The sequence below is a fragment of the Colias eurytheme genome, chromosome 24 (assembly GCF_061535395.1).
Source record: "Colias eurytheme isolate Ceu_HAF_F1 chromosome 24, ilColEury1 Martin Lab GWU primary, whole genome shotgun sequence".
Classification (NCBI taxonomy): Eukaryota; Metazoa; Arthropoda; class Insecta; order Lepidoptera; family Pieridae; genus Colias; species Colias eurytheme.
Genome location: NC_143003.1, coordinates 6,586,923 through 6,604,659, shown reverse-complemented (window position 1 = coordinate 6,604,659; position 17,737 = coordinate 6,586,923). Strand labels below are relative to the sequence as shown.

At 33.9% G+C, this 17,737-nt stretch overlaps 2 protein-coding genes across 2 annotated transcripts in view; one reads left to right on the top strand and one right to left on the bottom strand.

Moving 5' to 3' along the window:
- LOC149898021 (hexokinase-4-like) overlaps positions 1-17,737 on the bottom strand; it is a 32,685-nt gene that overhangs the window by 13,121 nt on the left and 1,827 nt on the right. The gene's annotated exons all lie outside the window — the stretch shown is intronic.
- LOC149898022 (uncharacterized) lies at positions 6,126-7,651 on the top strand. The gene is made up of 2 exons (XM_090115686.1): positions 6,126-6,134; positions 6,923-7,651. The coding sequence occupies exons 1-2, from the start codon at positions 6,126-6,128 to the stop codon at positions 7,649-7,651; spliced, it is 738 nt and encodes a 245-aa protein (XP_089971812.1).

The following is a 17,737-nucleotide window of genomic DNA, read 5'->3' as shown; positions in this document are numbered from 1 at the left end:
CATTAAGGAATATATGGAAGATAAAAACCCATGGAGGGTTGTCGCGTAAAAACCACAGGACAGTTCTTTGGCATATTATGATAATATTATACAGTTATATTTTGTAATTAAATTGTAATACTGACATTATTAAAAAGAGCAACTAAGGAGTTTCTTGCCGGTTCTTCTCCATAGATACCTACTGCTTTCCGAATCGGTGGTAAATATTAAAAATATGTAAAAATATGACGTTTCAAAAGTGATTCTCGAAGAAGTCTAATTAAATAAATAAAAAAAATTGCCAGTCAGTTCAATTCACGACGTAATCTGTCTGGAAATAAGAGGTCATAATACGGGATACGGCGCCTGGTTAGCGCTCATTTCCATAATAACATTTCATTCAGTTAAATCTCGTTGTTATTAAATATTAATATTTTGCGTTGTATTTGCGACGTAATTAATCTACTAAGAACTGCTATTAGTTTCGCCACATAATTACTTGTTGTACCACTTAGCGCAATTAGGTATCTTATGTCTTGGTCTAGTGATTGCAAGATAGATAGGGCTCTAGAATCCCGGTTTTAATCTGTTTTTTTTTTTTATATTTATTAATGGCATTGTAGAGTATGTATTTATTATAGTACTTTGCAACAATTGTTTTTTTCTTACCATTTTCATAAAAAATGCAAAACTAGATGGAATTGTAAAGGAATTGGATCGTCTGATAGATATGTTTTTGGCAGAAATAGAATAAATTATAAATTAGAAGAAATTTTGTATTTGTTAAAAACTGTAGGTACAATCATTAGCAAAGCTCTCTTCAAAAAATACGTTACGATGTGTTTGGTTTTTGGGAAATATCTGCATATTATATCACATTAAACTTCCGCTCTCCTTTCGACTCTACTTTGGTTAAATAAAACTCAATTTTTACTTCAAACGGAACTAAAAAAATATGAAGTAATTTCTAACATATCAAATACTTATTATTGAACTATCCTTACCCTTTGAAACATCTCCGAAAACAACAAAACACACCACAAGTTTGCATTTTCGAAAGCGCGAAAACCTACTGAAAGTTCCTGTCTCTTATTGAAATAATACGACATATATATTTGATAACTTATCAACTAATTTACAATTCATTAAATCCATGGGCGGTTTGTGTTTCAGAGATAATACAGAGATTAGTGTATTGATCATATTTGTATCTACAACTAGCGGTCCGCCCCGGCTTCACCCGTGGTATATGTTTACGTTTTCTCTACATAAAAACCATCCTCGTACTTCAAGGAATATAATAAAAAAAGAATTATCGAAATCGGTTCAGCCGTTCTCGAGTTATGCGCTTACCAACACATTTTGCGATTCATTTTTATATATAAGACTAGCGGTCTGCCCCGGCTTCGCCCGTGGTACATATTTACGTTTTCTCTACATAAAAACCATCCTCGTACTTCAAGGAATATAATAAAAAAAGAATTATCGAAATCGGTTCAGCCGTTCTCGAGTTATGCGCTTACCAACACATTTTGCGATTCATTTTTATATATAAAGAGATCAGTACATAAAGAATAGTGTACTATATGTTACTATATGTTTGTCTGTTTATGTGCTACGTCATGAGTTTATTTTTGTTCACTATTGGGCCGCATAAAATGTTTGAGATACCTACATCATTTTTATTTGGAACTGGCTTTCCCGCGTTTTCAAAGAAAAACCCGCATAGTTACCGTTCCGGTGGGATTTCCGGGATAAATCTATCCTATGTGTTAATCCAAGTTACCCTCTATATGTGTGCCAAATTTCATTGTAATCGGTTCAGTAGTATTTGCGTGAAAGAGTAACAAACACACACATAGACATGCTCACAAACTTTCGCATTTATAATACCTATTAGAAGAAGTATGATTAGTAGGATTGAAAGTAGTACTTATAGAATCTCTGTTAAATTCTAGACATAATATTTTTTTTTTTTGAAGAGAAAATATTTATAATATAAGTACTTACCTATATATTATAAATATTTTTGTTGTGCTAAGTTTTGTATATGTTCAAGACTCTATTCATTGACTACATAGGTACATATATGTACAAATAAAAATAAAAACTATCTCACTCTACATTACGGAAAATACTACACAATGAATGAAAACCATTGAAAAAAATTATGAAACGAAAATCATACTTTAAAGGTAACACATTTATTTGGTTCAATTGGTACCTACTTATCTAAATCGTGTAAAAAAGTCTTATCCCTCTTTTATCTCGCAATAAAATGAGTCGTCTAGTCGTAATAAAAACAATCTGACAAATAAAATTATTATAATAACATCTTTCTTTACATTATATTTTATGTCTTACTTTTATATCAGTAAAAGCTCTTACGTTTTCACCTTGACATCTATAAGTCCATATTTATTATATGTATTATCATCTGTGCCCAATGAAAGTTTAAAACAATAAATTAGGTATCAAGATAATTACGTATTATAACCTCAAAATAAATGCACTTGTTTCCACAGAAAACATTATTCATTATCATTGTGTGTAATGCACGAATGTGCCGGCGTAATGGCGCGGTCGTGACGTAGGGTCGTGCCCACCAATGTTTGCCAAGCATGACCAATGTTTGCACCAACGCTGGGCCAACGTTGTTTTATTATACACTTATGTCGCGGAAAATGATCGGAATGCAAGCGTAAATTGTGCGTGATACGAAAATAATTTTATTTGCTTTAGTAATTTATAAATTTAATGATATTTATGGAGTTGATGAATTTATCGTTAATATAAGCTGTATCGAAAATAGTTTAGTTTGTTTATAACATCAGTTTTTGAGCTGTTTCGTCTGGCTTTTGTCTGGTTATATTTAAAGTCTTTAGGTAATAATTAATGTTAATTAGGTGCCTATGTACCTAACCATATTCATCAGAGTATTAACTTTTTTATCAAATATTTTGGATTTAATACTTTAAATTTGATACATACAGCTCCCAATTTATATTGTAAACAAATACCTATATTAGAATATTTTACGTAACATTAACTATTAAAATAAGTAGACCGGTTTTTTTATATCACCTTGAACATGACATAGTACATTACCGCAACCGCAAGATGGCGCTTCTGTCTCTAATTTCACGTAATTTAATATTGTCTTGTAATAAATAATACATATATATTATTATTGAGATGTAAACTAAGTGATTTATAATACTAAATGTTGATTTTGGATGAATATTGATGATCTTAAATCAATATAGATTAGCTATTATTATTCAGAAATAATATATAAAGATATTTCATAGAGTACCAAAATTTTAAGAAATTCACCAAAAAACCTAATAATATTATAGTTAGTAGGTAGCAAAAGTTTGTAGGTTTCTTCGTTTGTTACTACTTCACGCAAAAACTGCCGAACCGATGTCATGAAATTTGGCACACCTGTAGAGGGTTAATTGAATTAACACATAGGATAGTTTTTATCTCGAAAATTTCTCGAGAACGGCAACTATGCAAGTTTTCCTTTGACTACACGGGTAGTAAACAGCTATTAAACACATAAATAACAGACAGGAGAGTCTTATCACTATTGGTAGTGCAGCGATCTCTACCAGGCAACCTGCCCCCCTAGTCAAGTGCTTTCTGTTAGCGTAGCGTAGATTGACGTAAGCTATAGAACGTTTATCTACAGCTTACGTCAATCTCATACATTCGTAGTCTATTCTATTGAACGCTACGCTAACAGAAAACCACTTGACTAGGGGGGCTGGTCAGTGGAAAGCAATGAATCTATAATGAAGGGAGGCAGAAAGTGAAATTTTAAAATAGCAACTATGGAGTTTCTTGCCGGTTCTTCTCCATAGATACTGCTTTCCCAATCGGTGGTAAATGTTAAAAAATGTTATGACGATTCAAATGTGATCAAAATTGAATAAATTAATGTCTGACTTTGAGTGGAATAAAAAGTATTAGTAAACAAAACAAAGCAGCAAACTATATCTAGTTTTGCCGGAAAATTTATTGCATGATCCTTCTATGGCACGGGGCCAGAAATAAATGATTCGCTTTCACTCACAATTGAATAACATAATACTTATGAATAGAATTTTGATATGAAATACCAACTTTAATTCCTTTTTCTAGAGCCAGTCTGATATTGAAAATAAAATTTAACTCGTTATCCCAATGCGAAAATTTGCTCAATTCGTAGCCATTAGCGTATTTTTTTCTATTTCGATGGAACAACTGTTTTGGTCCCATAATATTTTATTTATTCTTAGTACCTTATTACGCTTGTTACCTTTTTGATTGCCTGTAAGAGATCACAATGAAGTGATAAGGCCGCCCAGTAATCTGAACTTTAGGTTACTTTTATGTACAATTTTTATAATATGTCAATATCAATCTGTTCTTTAAAATTGAACTACTGGTCCGATTTGAAAAATTCTTTCGGTGATAGATAGGTAGCCCATTTATCGGGGAAGGCTATAGGCTATATATCATCTCGATAAGACCAACAGATAGCTAGTCTTATATATGTACTGATTAAGAAATAGTGCCACCCTGGGTCTAGGCCTCCGAACTTTTTATTTATATTGATGTTTTAATGATAATATGATACAAATGTCTACTGATAACACACTCTTATACAATACTTTATCTTATGTCATGTCAAAAATAAAAAATATTGATAACGAAACAGACGGTTTTGTCTGCAAATTCGCAGTGATATTGAGCCTATATACCTACCTAGAACTGTCTTGTCATGTTTATTTTTATGCTAGCTGTGCCCCGCGGTTTTACCCGCTTTGCTCCGCTCCTGTTGGTCTTAGCGTGATCCTATAGCTTAATAATCCATACTAATATTATAAATGCGAAAGTAACTCTGTCTGTCTGTCTGTTACTCAATCACGCCTTAACTACTGAACCAATTTGCATGAAATTTGGTATAGAGATATTTTGATACCCGAGAAAGGACATAGGCTACTTTTTACCCCGGGACATATTATAGGTTTTATCCCGGAAATCCCACGGGAACAGGAACTATGCGGGTGTTTCTTTGACTGCACGGGCGAAGCCGCGGGCGGAAAGCTAGTTATAGTATAAGTACTTAATTTATAAATATGTAAGTATGTGGCTATCCAATATTAGTTTATTAAAATAATATTTGCGAAAATCTGGTCTTTATGAGAAAATTTGATTTTTATAAATCCTTGCCTTCATAATTCTACACATAGATTATAGTAAACGTAAGCCTTTATGTTATTTTTAGAAAACCATACAGTTAGAATAGCTTAAATATTGCTCTTTTCACCGAATATACTATTCTTAGGCCGCCTTTCCATCTGCAAGAAAACTTGCGCAAGAAGTGTCCGACAGTCTGTCTGACAGCAGCTTGCAAGTCTACTTGCAGGTGGAATCGCGGAATTAGACTTGCAAGCTGCCGTCAGACAGACTGTCGGACATTTCTTGCGGAAGTTTTCTTGCAGATGGAAAGGCGGGCCTTAGCTTTCACATAGGTAAAAATATATAAACTTTTATCATAACCAAAACCAAATCAATCCAGTTAAATCCTAACGTTTCAATAATATCTCTTATCAGTGATGTTTCTACGACTGATATTTGACGGGTAATTGCGACGTACTATAGACATTGTTATCAGATCATGGCCCTAGAGTCGACCCCTGTGTAACCCCCGTAATATAGCACTAGATTAACTAATTACACATCGTTTATTAGTGAGATTTGTTATAAAAATATTAGTAATAATAATTGAGTTAAAATTGAGTACTTACTGATTAAAATCGATCTTTTTAAAGTAAAAATTTAATGGAAGGAAAAAGTTGTGAAACGTCTAAGTACTTATACTTCAAATTTTATTTATTCAATTGGTATCCTACTATAGGCATTGCCATTTTTAATCAATGTTATTTCTTCTATAAAAAACATACATACATAATGAATTTCCAATTACAGCTTAAAACCTTTATTTAAAATTTTCTTTGACACATACTACCTATATTTTGATAGCTTTTTTAATATTTTTACCTCATTACTCTTATTACATAAATTGAGTTATGGTAATGTGTGTTTTGACAAATATTACAAGGTTAAAAACAGGTGATGATTGGCTTGTAATGATGATCATTGTATTTGTTCACCATTTAGCAGAATACGACTAAATATAACGTGAACAAATAGTATTAGTATTTGATTTGTACATAATATTATACACAAGATTATTGAAGGAAAAAACGTGGCATCGGTTGTAAACAAATGTATAATTAGATGTACACTTATTATCATTATTAATTACTAGCTTTCCACCCGCGGCTTCGCCCGCGCTTTCAAAGAAAAACTCGCATAGTTCCCGTTCCCGTGGGATTTCCGGAATAAAACCTATCCTATGTGTTAACCCAAGTTACCCTCTAAATGTGTGCTAAATTTTATAGTAATCGGTTCAGTAGTATTTGCGTGAAAGAGTAACAAACACACACACACCCACACACACAGCCTCACAAACTTTCGCATTTATAATATTAGTAGGATAACGCCTCATTATAGAATTTATTCTATTTTTTTAACTTTTTTTTCGATTATTAGTACCTACTTAAATTGTGTTTGTTATGGTAACAATTTTTAAAGTTAATTTAAAAAATGAAGAATTTTGTTGAAAGAACCAGAAAAATTTAACAGCTTTACCAATACAAGAGCTGAAGGCTAATAATTTTTTTTTCGGTAAGTACCTACTATTTTTCAGTTATTTATCAATTACTGATAAACTACATTAATATAAATTTGAAACGCAAAAATGTTTATTTTAATTAAAAAAACTTATCTATATTCCCAAGAAAACAAATAATATTGATATTAACACAATCAAATTAAATAATAAACGCAATAAAAAACCCTGGACGAAATCTCCATTTGGGGTCAGACTAATCTCGTTAAATTCAACCCGTCAAAGACACAAGTGTGCGCATTCACCGCCAAAAAGAAGCCGTTCTTGGTGACTCCTCGGTTCCAAAACACTCTCCTCAAAGCCACGCCAAATATCGGGATTCTCGGTGTTGACATTGCGAGCGACGTCCAGTTCAGGGGTCATTTGGAAGACAAGGTCAAGTTGGCCTCTAAGAAACTTGGGGTGCTCGCTAGGGCGAGACAGTATTTCACGCCAGCTCACCGCCTGCAACTCTATAAGGCACAAGTTCGGCCTCATATGGAATACTGTTCTCACCTTTGGGCTGGAGCGCCCCAATACCAACTACTTCCTTTTCACCGCCTGCAACGTCGAGCCACTCGAATCGTCGACAAACCCGAGCTAACCGATCGGCTCGATCCATTGGCACTGCGGCGAGATGTTGCGTCTCTGTGCGTATTCTACCGCCTGTACAATGGGGAGTGTTCCGAGGAACTTTTTGGCTTAATACCGGCTGCCAAATTCCACAATCGCACTGCACGGCATAAGCTCAAGTACCATCCGCACCACCTGGATGAGTGGCTCTCAACAACTGTGCGCTTCTCACGGCATTTCTTGCCCAGAACAACAAAACTGTGGAATAGCTTACCATCTTCGGTGTTTCCATCTGTTTACGATATGGATGCCTTCAAAAAAAGAGCCTATGCGTCTCTCAAGGGCCGGCAAAACAATCGCAAGGGTACCTAGGTAACGTTGCAATTGCTATGGGCGGCGGTGAACACCTTACATCAAGTGTACCGCCCGCTCCTTTGCCGGTTGTAGTAATAAAAAAAAAAAAAAAAAAAAAAAAAACAACCAAACAAGTGAATTATTTTTACGATAAACAAAAAGGTCACGATTCAATTCGATAGTGATTAGTGGCAACAACATTGAGATAATATTACTACGTATGGAGTAGACACCACGAACAAAATCTGTGCGCCATTTTTTTGCTCTAACTAAGTTTTAAAAATTATTATCTAGTTAGGTACTTAACGATGAAAGTTATTCCTTTGCACTTTTCCGTATTATTTGTATTATTTGTGCAATATCGTAACACACACGAAGGCATGTTTGATGCGTTTCACTTTAAAACCATTAAAAAATACCGCTCAACATACGTCACATGACGTATGTTGAGTGGAACATAAGTGATGTAGGCGGTGTCATCTCCATATTAATATTATCTCAATGGGCAACAATTATTAATAATTACTGGCTGTGCTCCGCGGTTTCACCCGCATTGTTTCGCTCCTGTTGGCCTTAGCGTGATGATATATAGCCTTCCTCGAAAAAAATGGGCTATCTGATACAGAAAGAATTTTTCAAATTGGACCAGTAGATATAGTTAGTAGATTAGCGCGTTCAAACAAACAAACAAACTCTTCAGCTTTATAATATTAGTATAGATTTTTCCAACGAAAATACCTGAAAATCGTAATACATACTCTAAGGAGTAGGAATATTCAAAAATTGAGTGAGAAATTTTAATATTTTTGCTACTTTAAACAATTTTTAACAATTTCGATAAGAATAATTTGATAATATTTTTGAAAATAAATATTTATACCTATACCCTGATTTATGTAAGTATGATGATTCGTTACAGTTTACAATATTTTCTCAAGTGCAATATTAAGAATAGATCATACTCGGAAGGAAGGATTGGAATTCAGGAAGCTAATTCCTTTCCCTTTGATTGCGATACATTAGGAAAAACTAGATATTTAATAGTAAAACGCTATAAATTAATAAAGTTTTATATTTATCTAGTTATACCTATGCCGTTTTATACCCCAGCCACACTATGCTACTCGTCCTGCTACTCGTGCTGCTCCTCGTCCTGCTCATCGCGCTGCCGCTCGCCTCGATATTGCCGTCTGGCCACACACTGCTCTACTCGCGCGATTAATCGCGACGCTCTTCACTAGGGATGGGTCGTCGACGTATTTTTCATCAACGAGACTAGATAGTCAAATGTCGTTCATCAACTAGTCATTCAACTAGTTAAAATCTTCGACTAGTCCATGTGTAAAATAAATAACTATTATTAAATAAATTCTTAAAACAATAAATTCTAATCTCAATAAAACAATTAATAAATATTTATGCTTTCTTACAAAAATTATACTCCCTAAAAAAAGTATTACTAAAAAACTTATTATCGTTTGTTTTTATAGTTTAAATTCAAAACATTGGTCTTGTAAACCAAAAATATTTTTTTTAAAAAACTTCAAAGAAAAGAATTTATTCTTATCAATGAGACTGTTTAGCCGTTGAATTCAACTAGTGCATTGGTGAGCGATGGACTAGTCGAATCGTTGAGTGTACATATATACGGTTAATTTAACTAGTCCGTTGATTCCATGACGCCCATCCCTAATTCGCACTCGTATTGCCGGTCCTTTGACTCGCGCGCAAAAGCCGACAGCAGTGAGCAGGACGATGAGCACGACGAGTGGCATGACGAGTAACGTGGCCACACTACGTCCCTGCCTACTTCCCTCGTCACTTCCCATACCACTCGTCGAGTCGTGTGGCTGGGGCATTATATTCACAGTTAATTAAATCACTACATAATATAAAACAAAGTCACTGTTGTATGCTTTAACTACACAACAGATTTTGATGCGTTTTTTTTTATATATCTAGACTAGCTTTCCGCCCGCGGCTTTGCCCGCGTTTTCAAAGAAAAACCCGTTCCCGTAGGATTTCCGGGATAAAACCTATCCTATGTCCTTTCTCGGGTATCAAAATATCTCTATACTAAATTTCATGCAAATTGGTTCAGTAGTTAAGGCGTGATTGAGTAACAGACAGACAGACAGAGTTACTTTCGCATTTATAATATTAGTATGGATATCTAGATAGGGGAAGATTTTTGCAGGTATATAATTTATTTATATTAGGTTTAAATACAAAGCAGGCAAAAATTGAGAATGCAAGTAAAAAAAATGACTTTTCTTTCAGAGCATCGCGCGTCCGCGTCGTCTTAAAAACGTCGCAAAAAGTGTCGCAAATGAAACCGGAATACCGTCACCACGCCTTCCGTCGACTCAATTCTCTCCCCCACATGGTGTTTATTGGAATTGCATAATGCGCTTGCGCAGCTATAAATCCATACTAATATTATAAATTCGAAAGTAACTCTGTCTGTCTGTCTGTTACTCAATCACGCCCAAACTACTGAACCAATTTGCATGAAATTTGGTATGGAGATATTATGATACCCGAGAAAGGACATAGGCTACCTTTTATTGCGAAATATGTACCACGGGCGAAGCCGGGGCGGACCTCTAGTAGGTTATATTTGCACATAGATCGTTTTTGGATATGACATAAACGAATAATCGTATCAAATTTGATGATTAGGATTATTATTATAGAAAAGTCGTGTGGATTTCCCATTTTCGAATAAATTTCAAATCTTTATTTTAATAATTTGCTTTCATCTATCTATGTATCAAAAATAAAAGCAGTAGTTAATAATGTAACAGACAACAGAAAATTTAAGTATTCATGAATATCAGCGTTATTTATAATTATCAATAGTAAATTAAGTATATATATGTATGTATGTACTTATTTAAGAAAGGAAATGAAAGGAAAATTAAAAAGATAAAAGTTTTTTTTTTTAATAAAATATACATTACTTAGTTAAATGTTAATTAACTAAAAAAAGTCAATATAGTTAATATCTCCAATAATTTTGTTCATAAATATAGTAAGTACCTATCTTGTTCTTTCAGATCTACATAATCGACTTTATTTTACACTAGGTTTCCGCCCGCGGCTTCGCCCGCGCAGTCAAAGAGAAACCCGCATAGTTCCCGTTCCCGTGGGATTTCCGGGATTGCGTCATTTTCCCGGGATAAAAAGTAGCCTATGTCCTTTCTCGGATATCAAAATATCTCTATACCAAATTTCATGCAAATTGGTTCAGCAGTTAAGGCGTGATTGAGTAACAGACAGACAGACAGAGTTACTTTCGCATTTATAATATTAGTATGGATATAGGTAGGTAAGCTACTACAACTGAGATTTGCGACTTCAACAAAAGTGTTGGTACCTACAAATACTTTGGTGTTTCAAAACCACATTTATAGGATGTTAAATTAATCATACATAATCATGTCAAGAGATTTTTAACGCTTGCAAACGTAATTTAATCATAATGAAACTCCTAAATGTATTTTTATTAATTACTTGTTACATTGTCACTCCAACCTCCACACCTGTAGCAAGGTGGAGCGACATATGCAGCGTTTCTGGTATTAAATGGCGGCGAAAAGCAAGATCGAGCTCTTAGGAATAGCCTAAGTTCAACAGTGGACGGAAAAGAGAAAAAAGTGAAGTCCCATGTCCCCTAGTGGGGTAAGGGGCAGATGCATTATACATCTGTTTCACTGATCGATTTTCTTTAGGGACAAGTATCTGCAGCCATCTGTGTCCTGCCAGACCGAGACATTTTTTTTTATCCGTCTCCACCGGGATCGAAACCAGGAGCCTTCGACTCACGCGTCAACCACTGTACCAAGGAGGTGGCCAAACGGAAAAGTGAGAGAGTGTTATATTATCAACAATCAACATACTCAATCTTCTCAACGAAGATTCTAACTCTCATGATCTTCTAGTAAGTCTAACTGAATTAAGCTAAGATATCAAACAATGCACTTATCCAATAGAAATATTAGATCAATTCACGTGGGAGCACAACGCATTGTGATCATGATGGACGTCTTCATGATTAGATGATACTGTTGTTGTATGTATTAATTTAAATAATATACCTATACCTACATATTTAATACTTCAATAACTAAATAAAGTAACTTAAAATATAAAACAAAATCCTTAACTTAAATAAATTTAAAAATGGATTCTGCTCTAGGTACCGTCAAATATAATAATTTACCTATATGGTTAGGGAGCCAGGTGCAAATTTGGTTAACTATTTCCTCTCAAGAGATAATTCGTCAGACGCATGAGAGTATAGTATTATAAAGCCTCGTGAACGTCAGCTGGCGCTCGGTTGGGGGGGTGAGCGGTTGTAGCCTCCCACGCACATAGGAAAAAAAATACATTCATTCATTCATTTCCTCTCAGCTAAAAATTTGTCAAATTGTAGCTAACCCAATATCTCAACGAAAAAAAATAGTCAGCTGGTTACAACATGGTGTATTATACGTCAGCTGGTGTCTCGAACATGAAAGTTAAATTTAAAGAAAAATTTATTTTCCGTTATTTCCTCTCAAACAAAAATTTATCTGATGATAGTTTATATGTAACTGTGGATAAATATATATGTCAGCTGGCTGTATCTTGGTGGAAAAACCGTCAGCTGATACGGGAGGCTACAACCGCTCTTCCCCCCAACCGAGCTCCAGCTGACGTTCACGAGGCTTCATAATACTATACTTTGATGCATTTTACTAATTACCGCTTGAGAGGAACTTGGTCATAAAATCTGCTGCTGGCTCCCGGACCAATAGGTATTAAGGCTTTTAAATATGAGTGAAAGTCCCTAAATAAGAAAATACATTCATGTAAATGTAGGAATTTTGCTAATATTTTTTTTTAATATAAATACTTGTAATTAAGTCATCAAAGAACACTGAAAAACCTAAAACAAAAAAATCAATCAATCTTTTTCTTATCCCTACCACGCGTGATTCGACGTATTTCTGTAAAGTTGCATATAGTAAATTATAATTTGAAAAATAAGGTACACTATATTACACGCACACATTTTTCAAATCAACTAAAACACCTAATAAATAAACTATTAACTACATAAAACAATTAAAATGTAAATTATATTTGATACCTACTATTTCTCTTCCAAAATAAACGAATACCTAGATAAATGAATTTTAAAGAAAATAGTCTTATTTGACAAATTTTACAAAAATAATATCAAACTGCTATTTCGACCTTCACCTACGAAGGCGTAAGTATTGTTGTCACAGGGCGTGTGTTACAGCCAGCTACTTACCACAGTCGAGTTAACTAAACAAAAGATGTTTGCGAAACAAACACGCAATTTTTGTTTTACATATTATGGTAGATAAGGTGTTTGTGCACTGGTAATACATTATTTTGCAGGAGTATTTGAAAAGATATGTACCTACTAGATTTCCGCCCGCGGCTTCGCCCGCGTTTTCAAAGGACAACCCGCATAGTTCCCGTTCCCGTGGGATTTCCGGGATAAAACCTATCCTATGTGTTAATCCAAGTTACCCTCTATATGTGTGCTAAATTTCATTGTAATCGGTTGAGTAGTTTTTACGTGAAAGAGTAACAAACATCCATACAAACTTTCGCCTTTATAATAGTATTAAGATTTAACGTTGAATTTAAATTCATACAATAATTATTCTATCAAATAATACATTTACATTAATAGATTAAAAAAAAATAATGAAAATTTCCCTCTTTTATATCTACGCATAAAAAAAATTACATCACTTCTCTGTCCCTATGTCCCTATGCATGCTTACATCTTTAAAACTAAGCAAAGGATTTTGATGTGGTTTTTTAATAGATAGAGTGATTCAAGAGGAAGGTTTTAGTATATAAAGGTCTTATACAAAGCGGGCGAAGCCGCGGGCGGAAAGCTAATAGGCTATATAGCGCATAGATATGTAAAGTTAACAACTCTATCATCATCAGCCCATATACGTTCCCACTGCTGGGACACGGGCCTCCCATGAGGGTACAGGCCATAATCCACCACGCTGGCCAAGTGCGGGTTGGCGGATGACACATGTCGTCGAACTTTTGATTCTTCGACATGTCGGTTTCCTCACGATGTTTTCCTTCACCGTTCGAGCAGTGGTGATGTTACAACATGCGCAGATAAATTGAAAAATCAATTTATTTCCTGCGTGCTCGCCCGGTCTCAAACCCCGGACTATCGATTCGAAGTCCGAGATCTCACCACTGAGCCACCACTGCTCATGCTCAACAACTCTATGTGATAATATATTCTGTCGTCTTTGACGTCACAACGATGACATTGCAAGATATCAAAACATCATGCGGGTTCATTGATAAGTTTGGCTTCGATTTTATCTATTAACAACAGCTTTTGATGCACCTTGTATGGGAACCATAAAAAAGCAGTCATTTCAATAATGTGCCGGGATTTTACGTGATTCTACTTACATACCTTCATATTTCAATATTTAATTATGTATTTTTTTAATTATTTAATGAAGCTATTTTTCAAGATTTTGGCAAATAAAAACAAAAAGTGGCGTGTAAATAAAAACAAAAAGTGGTGTGACATAATATAAAGTGTTTCTCTAGATGTAGATCCATCTAGAGAAACACTTTATATTATGTCATAGAGAATATAAAACTAGGAGTTTCTGCAAATCAATGTAATTTTTAGTGCGTTTTTTATAAACATTATTGTCATCAAAACTACCGACAAAGCAAACACGTGTTATAATTTTTAACGTGTCCTAGAAATTCTAAATAAAATAAATTTTAGTAATATGACATGGTAAGAATTGAGGTTGATTGATTACATTTCGGGAAAGTTTGTCCAAAAAATATAATTAGGCTCCCACTTCAGTTCGTACATTTGTATGGTTTGTGTCGAACACTTGATTATCTTCTATTTTTGATTAAAGAGAATACATTTTGAATTTTTTATAATTACAGATATATATATATTTTGAATTTTTTATAATTACAGATATTATGTTAAAACATAGTTTTATTTGCTTACAGATATAAGTGCATTTCTCAAACTTATGGTTTAAATTTTTATCATGGCAGATACCTATGTATTTCATTTATTTGTCACTTAGGCCTTTAAGATCAATCTGTTGTTGAAAAAATTTACAAAAATGAAAAATATAAAGGCTTAGATACTAAATCAACTACTGTCTACTACTACTTTATTTCTTCTTTTTCTTCTACTACTTTCTTAAAACTTGGTAAATTGTTAAGGAAAGTAATAACTACCTATCTAAACATGATACCAATTCCAATGTATTCAATACTAGCTTACCGCCGCGGCTTCGCCCGCTTTTTCTCAAACCTAATAAATTATACACTAAAACCTTCCTATTGAATCACTCTATGTACCTAGGTATTAAAAAAACCGCATCAAAATCCGTTCCGTAGTTTTAAAGATTTAAGCATACAAAGGGACATAGGGACAGAAAAAGCGACTTTGTTTTATACTATGTAGTGATGGAAATTCCAAATGCGATATACAAATAATTATTATTCATTGATAGAGATACGTCTAAATGTTATACCTATATTCTCCAATTATAATACGAAAGCTTGGAATCTAGACTATTTATCAACCTTACAAGACCGTTTCAAACTCGTTTCTGAAGAGAAAATAACGGTTACTGAGCGAAGCAAACATTTCCAACATAATATTTATTATACTCAAAAGAAAACAAGGGCCCACATGTTTTTTTATTATTTCAATAATAAGTATATTAAGTCTTGTAAAACACGTAAATCAAACTTTTATTCATTCGACTAAGCTTTGTTCAGAAGCGCTTTGGTATCGTCAAAAAACATAATTTAAAATTAACCATGTAGGTATAGCTATTTGGAAAGCATTTTCTACAAGCCAACAAGAAAGTAGAAACTCTATGTAGTTAGGTATTTAATATTTTTAGCAGACCTAGATGTCATACATTCTCAGCAAATCATAAAGGAACTCATAACAATGAAAATGGATCAAAAATTTAACGAAACGACGAGGATCCTGATATAAAATAAAGAAATATAGCGCCCACAAAAATACGTACCAAATCGTGTAATTTTAGAATTCATTCCTCTCTTGAACTAAATTGGTTCAAAAACTTAGTACATCAAAGCGTCCCCACGTGACTCCATTGTCGCTAAATTGGACAGGATGCGTTCTGAGCAATTGCCAATCGTAGCAGTGTAGATATGATTTATTTGCCCACATAACAATGTATGTGCAGTTGGCGACCAATTGAATGGTCAAAATTGCAACTCAATGAAGAAGAGATATTATAAGAATAGCTATCCAACTTTTAGATATGTACCTATATTGTATACTGAAATAGTACACGTATGCTATAGGTACCAAGCAAAAATATTTTATCGACTAAAAAGAAAAGAATAATAGCTTTCACAAAAGTTTCAGACAAAAATGCTACGACAATGCTGTCAAAAACATAAAATATGTTTTAATAAATATTATTTCAGTTATACATGCATTGAAATTCGATCTCAGCAAAGAAGACGGTAAATAGATAATATATAAGACTAGCTTTCCGCCCGCGGCTTCGCCCGCATTTTCAAAGATAAACCCGCATAGTTCCCGTTCCCGAGGGATTTCCGGGATAAAACCTATCCAAGTTACCCTCTATATGTGTGCTAAAATTCATTGTAATCGGTTCAGTAGTTTTTGCGTGAAAGAGTAACAAACATCCATACAAACTTTCACATTTATAATATTAAATAGGATGTATGTAACTTTGAAACATAGGTACACCATTTTTGTAGTTAACCACATTCAGTTAATAAAATTTTAACAGGACTGAATCGTATAATGATACATTTAACTTGGCCACATATTTAATAGCTTTTCTTAACCAAATTCAAAGAAAACATATTCAAAATTTCTGTAAAGTAATTGCTAGAAACTGTCATATAATTACTGCGTTTATTCACAATTGTAATAAACCAACAGATATCTGATACACATAAGTATTTCCAAAGAACATTCGTAACCTATTCTTAAAATGTCATTACGATTTAATTGTTGGAGACGTCTACAATTGTCGTAATTAACTCGATGCGCAAAATGTTATCTAACACAGAATCAGTACAGTGATGTGCTGATGACATCTCTCAAGATCACTGGAGTTCTCTACAATTGGCCAAGAAGTTTTTAGACGCAGTTCAGATTCTATGAATCATCAATGATGATTTTGCACCATGTCTAAATTGGAGAATATTGTTTTATTGGCTTTGGATCGTTAGACCTACCCGTCTCTGAACTTATTTACACCTTATGGTGCATTTACATCTAACGAACATAGAGCGAGAGCTAGAGCACGCTAGAGCAAGAGCATTAATTATTTCGTGATCTTTTAGTGTAAACAAAAGCTCGTATTCAGTATTACATTGCATAGAATCTTTTCAAACGCACTAAGAACAACGAAAGAAAGCTCTACGCCTGTTTACATTAAAACAATTTGTCATAGTGGGGTTAGAATGAGGATTCGCTCGTTTGGTGTAAACGCACCGTTATTCAATTATATCTTCTTAATATATACCTATATAAATCTCGTGTCACAATGTTTGTCCTCAATGGACTCCTAAACCACTTAACCGATTATAATAAAATTCGCACACCATGTGCAGTTCGATCCAACTTGAGAGATAGGATAGTTTAAAAATGTAGGTACCACGGGCGAAGCCGGGGCGGACCACTAGTATTATTATAGAACAGTGTCTATTGTGTCATGCATGAAATCAGCAGATTTAAATGGCTTATCACTGTGAGATTAATTACGAAATTGTACCTACACTTTCTGTTGATACCTACTTACTAATTAATTCTGCGCTGTAGATTCCACCAAGATGGAATCTGAACATATAGGTAAGTAAGTATATCTAATAAAAGGTAGATAGAATAAGTTGGGATTAGCCGCTCTCAAAATTTAGTTATTTTGATTAACCAAATGCTTATAATATATTCATTAATTTTCCTTCATTGTTAGTCAATCAGTCAGTCAATAAATACTATCAAAGACAAAGAGGGCTATTAGCATAACAGAA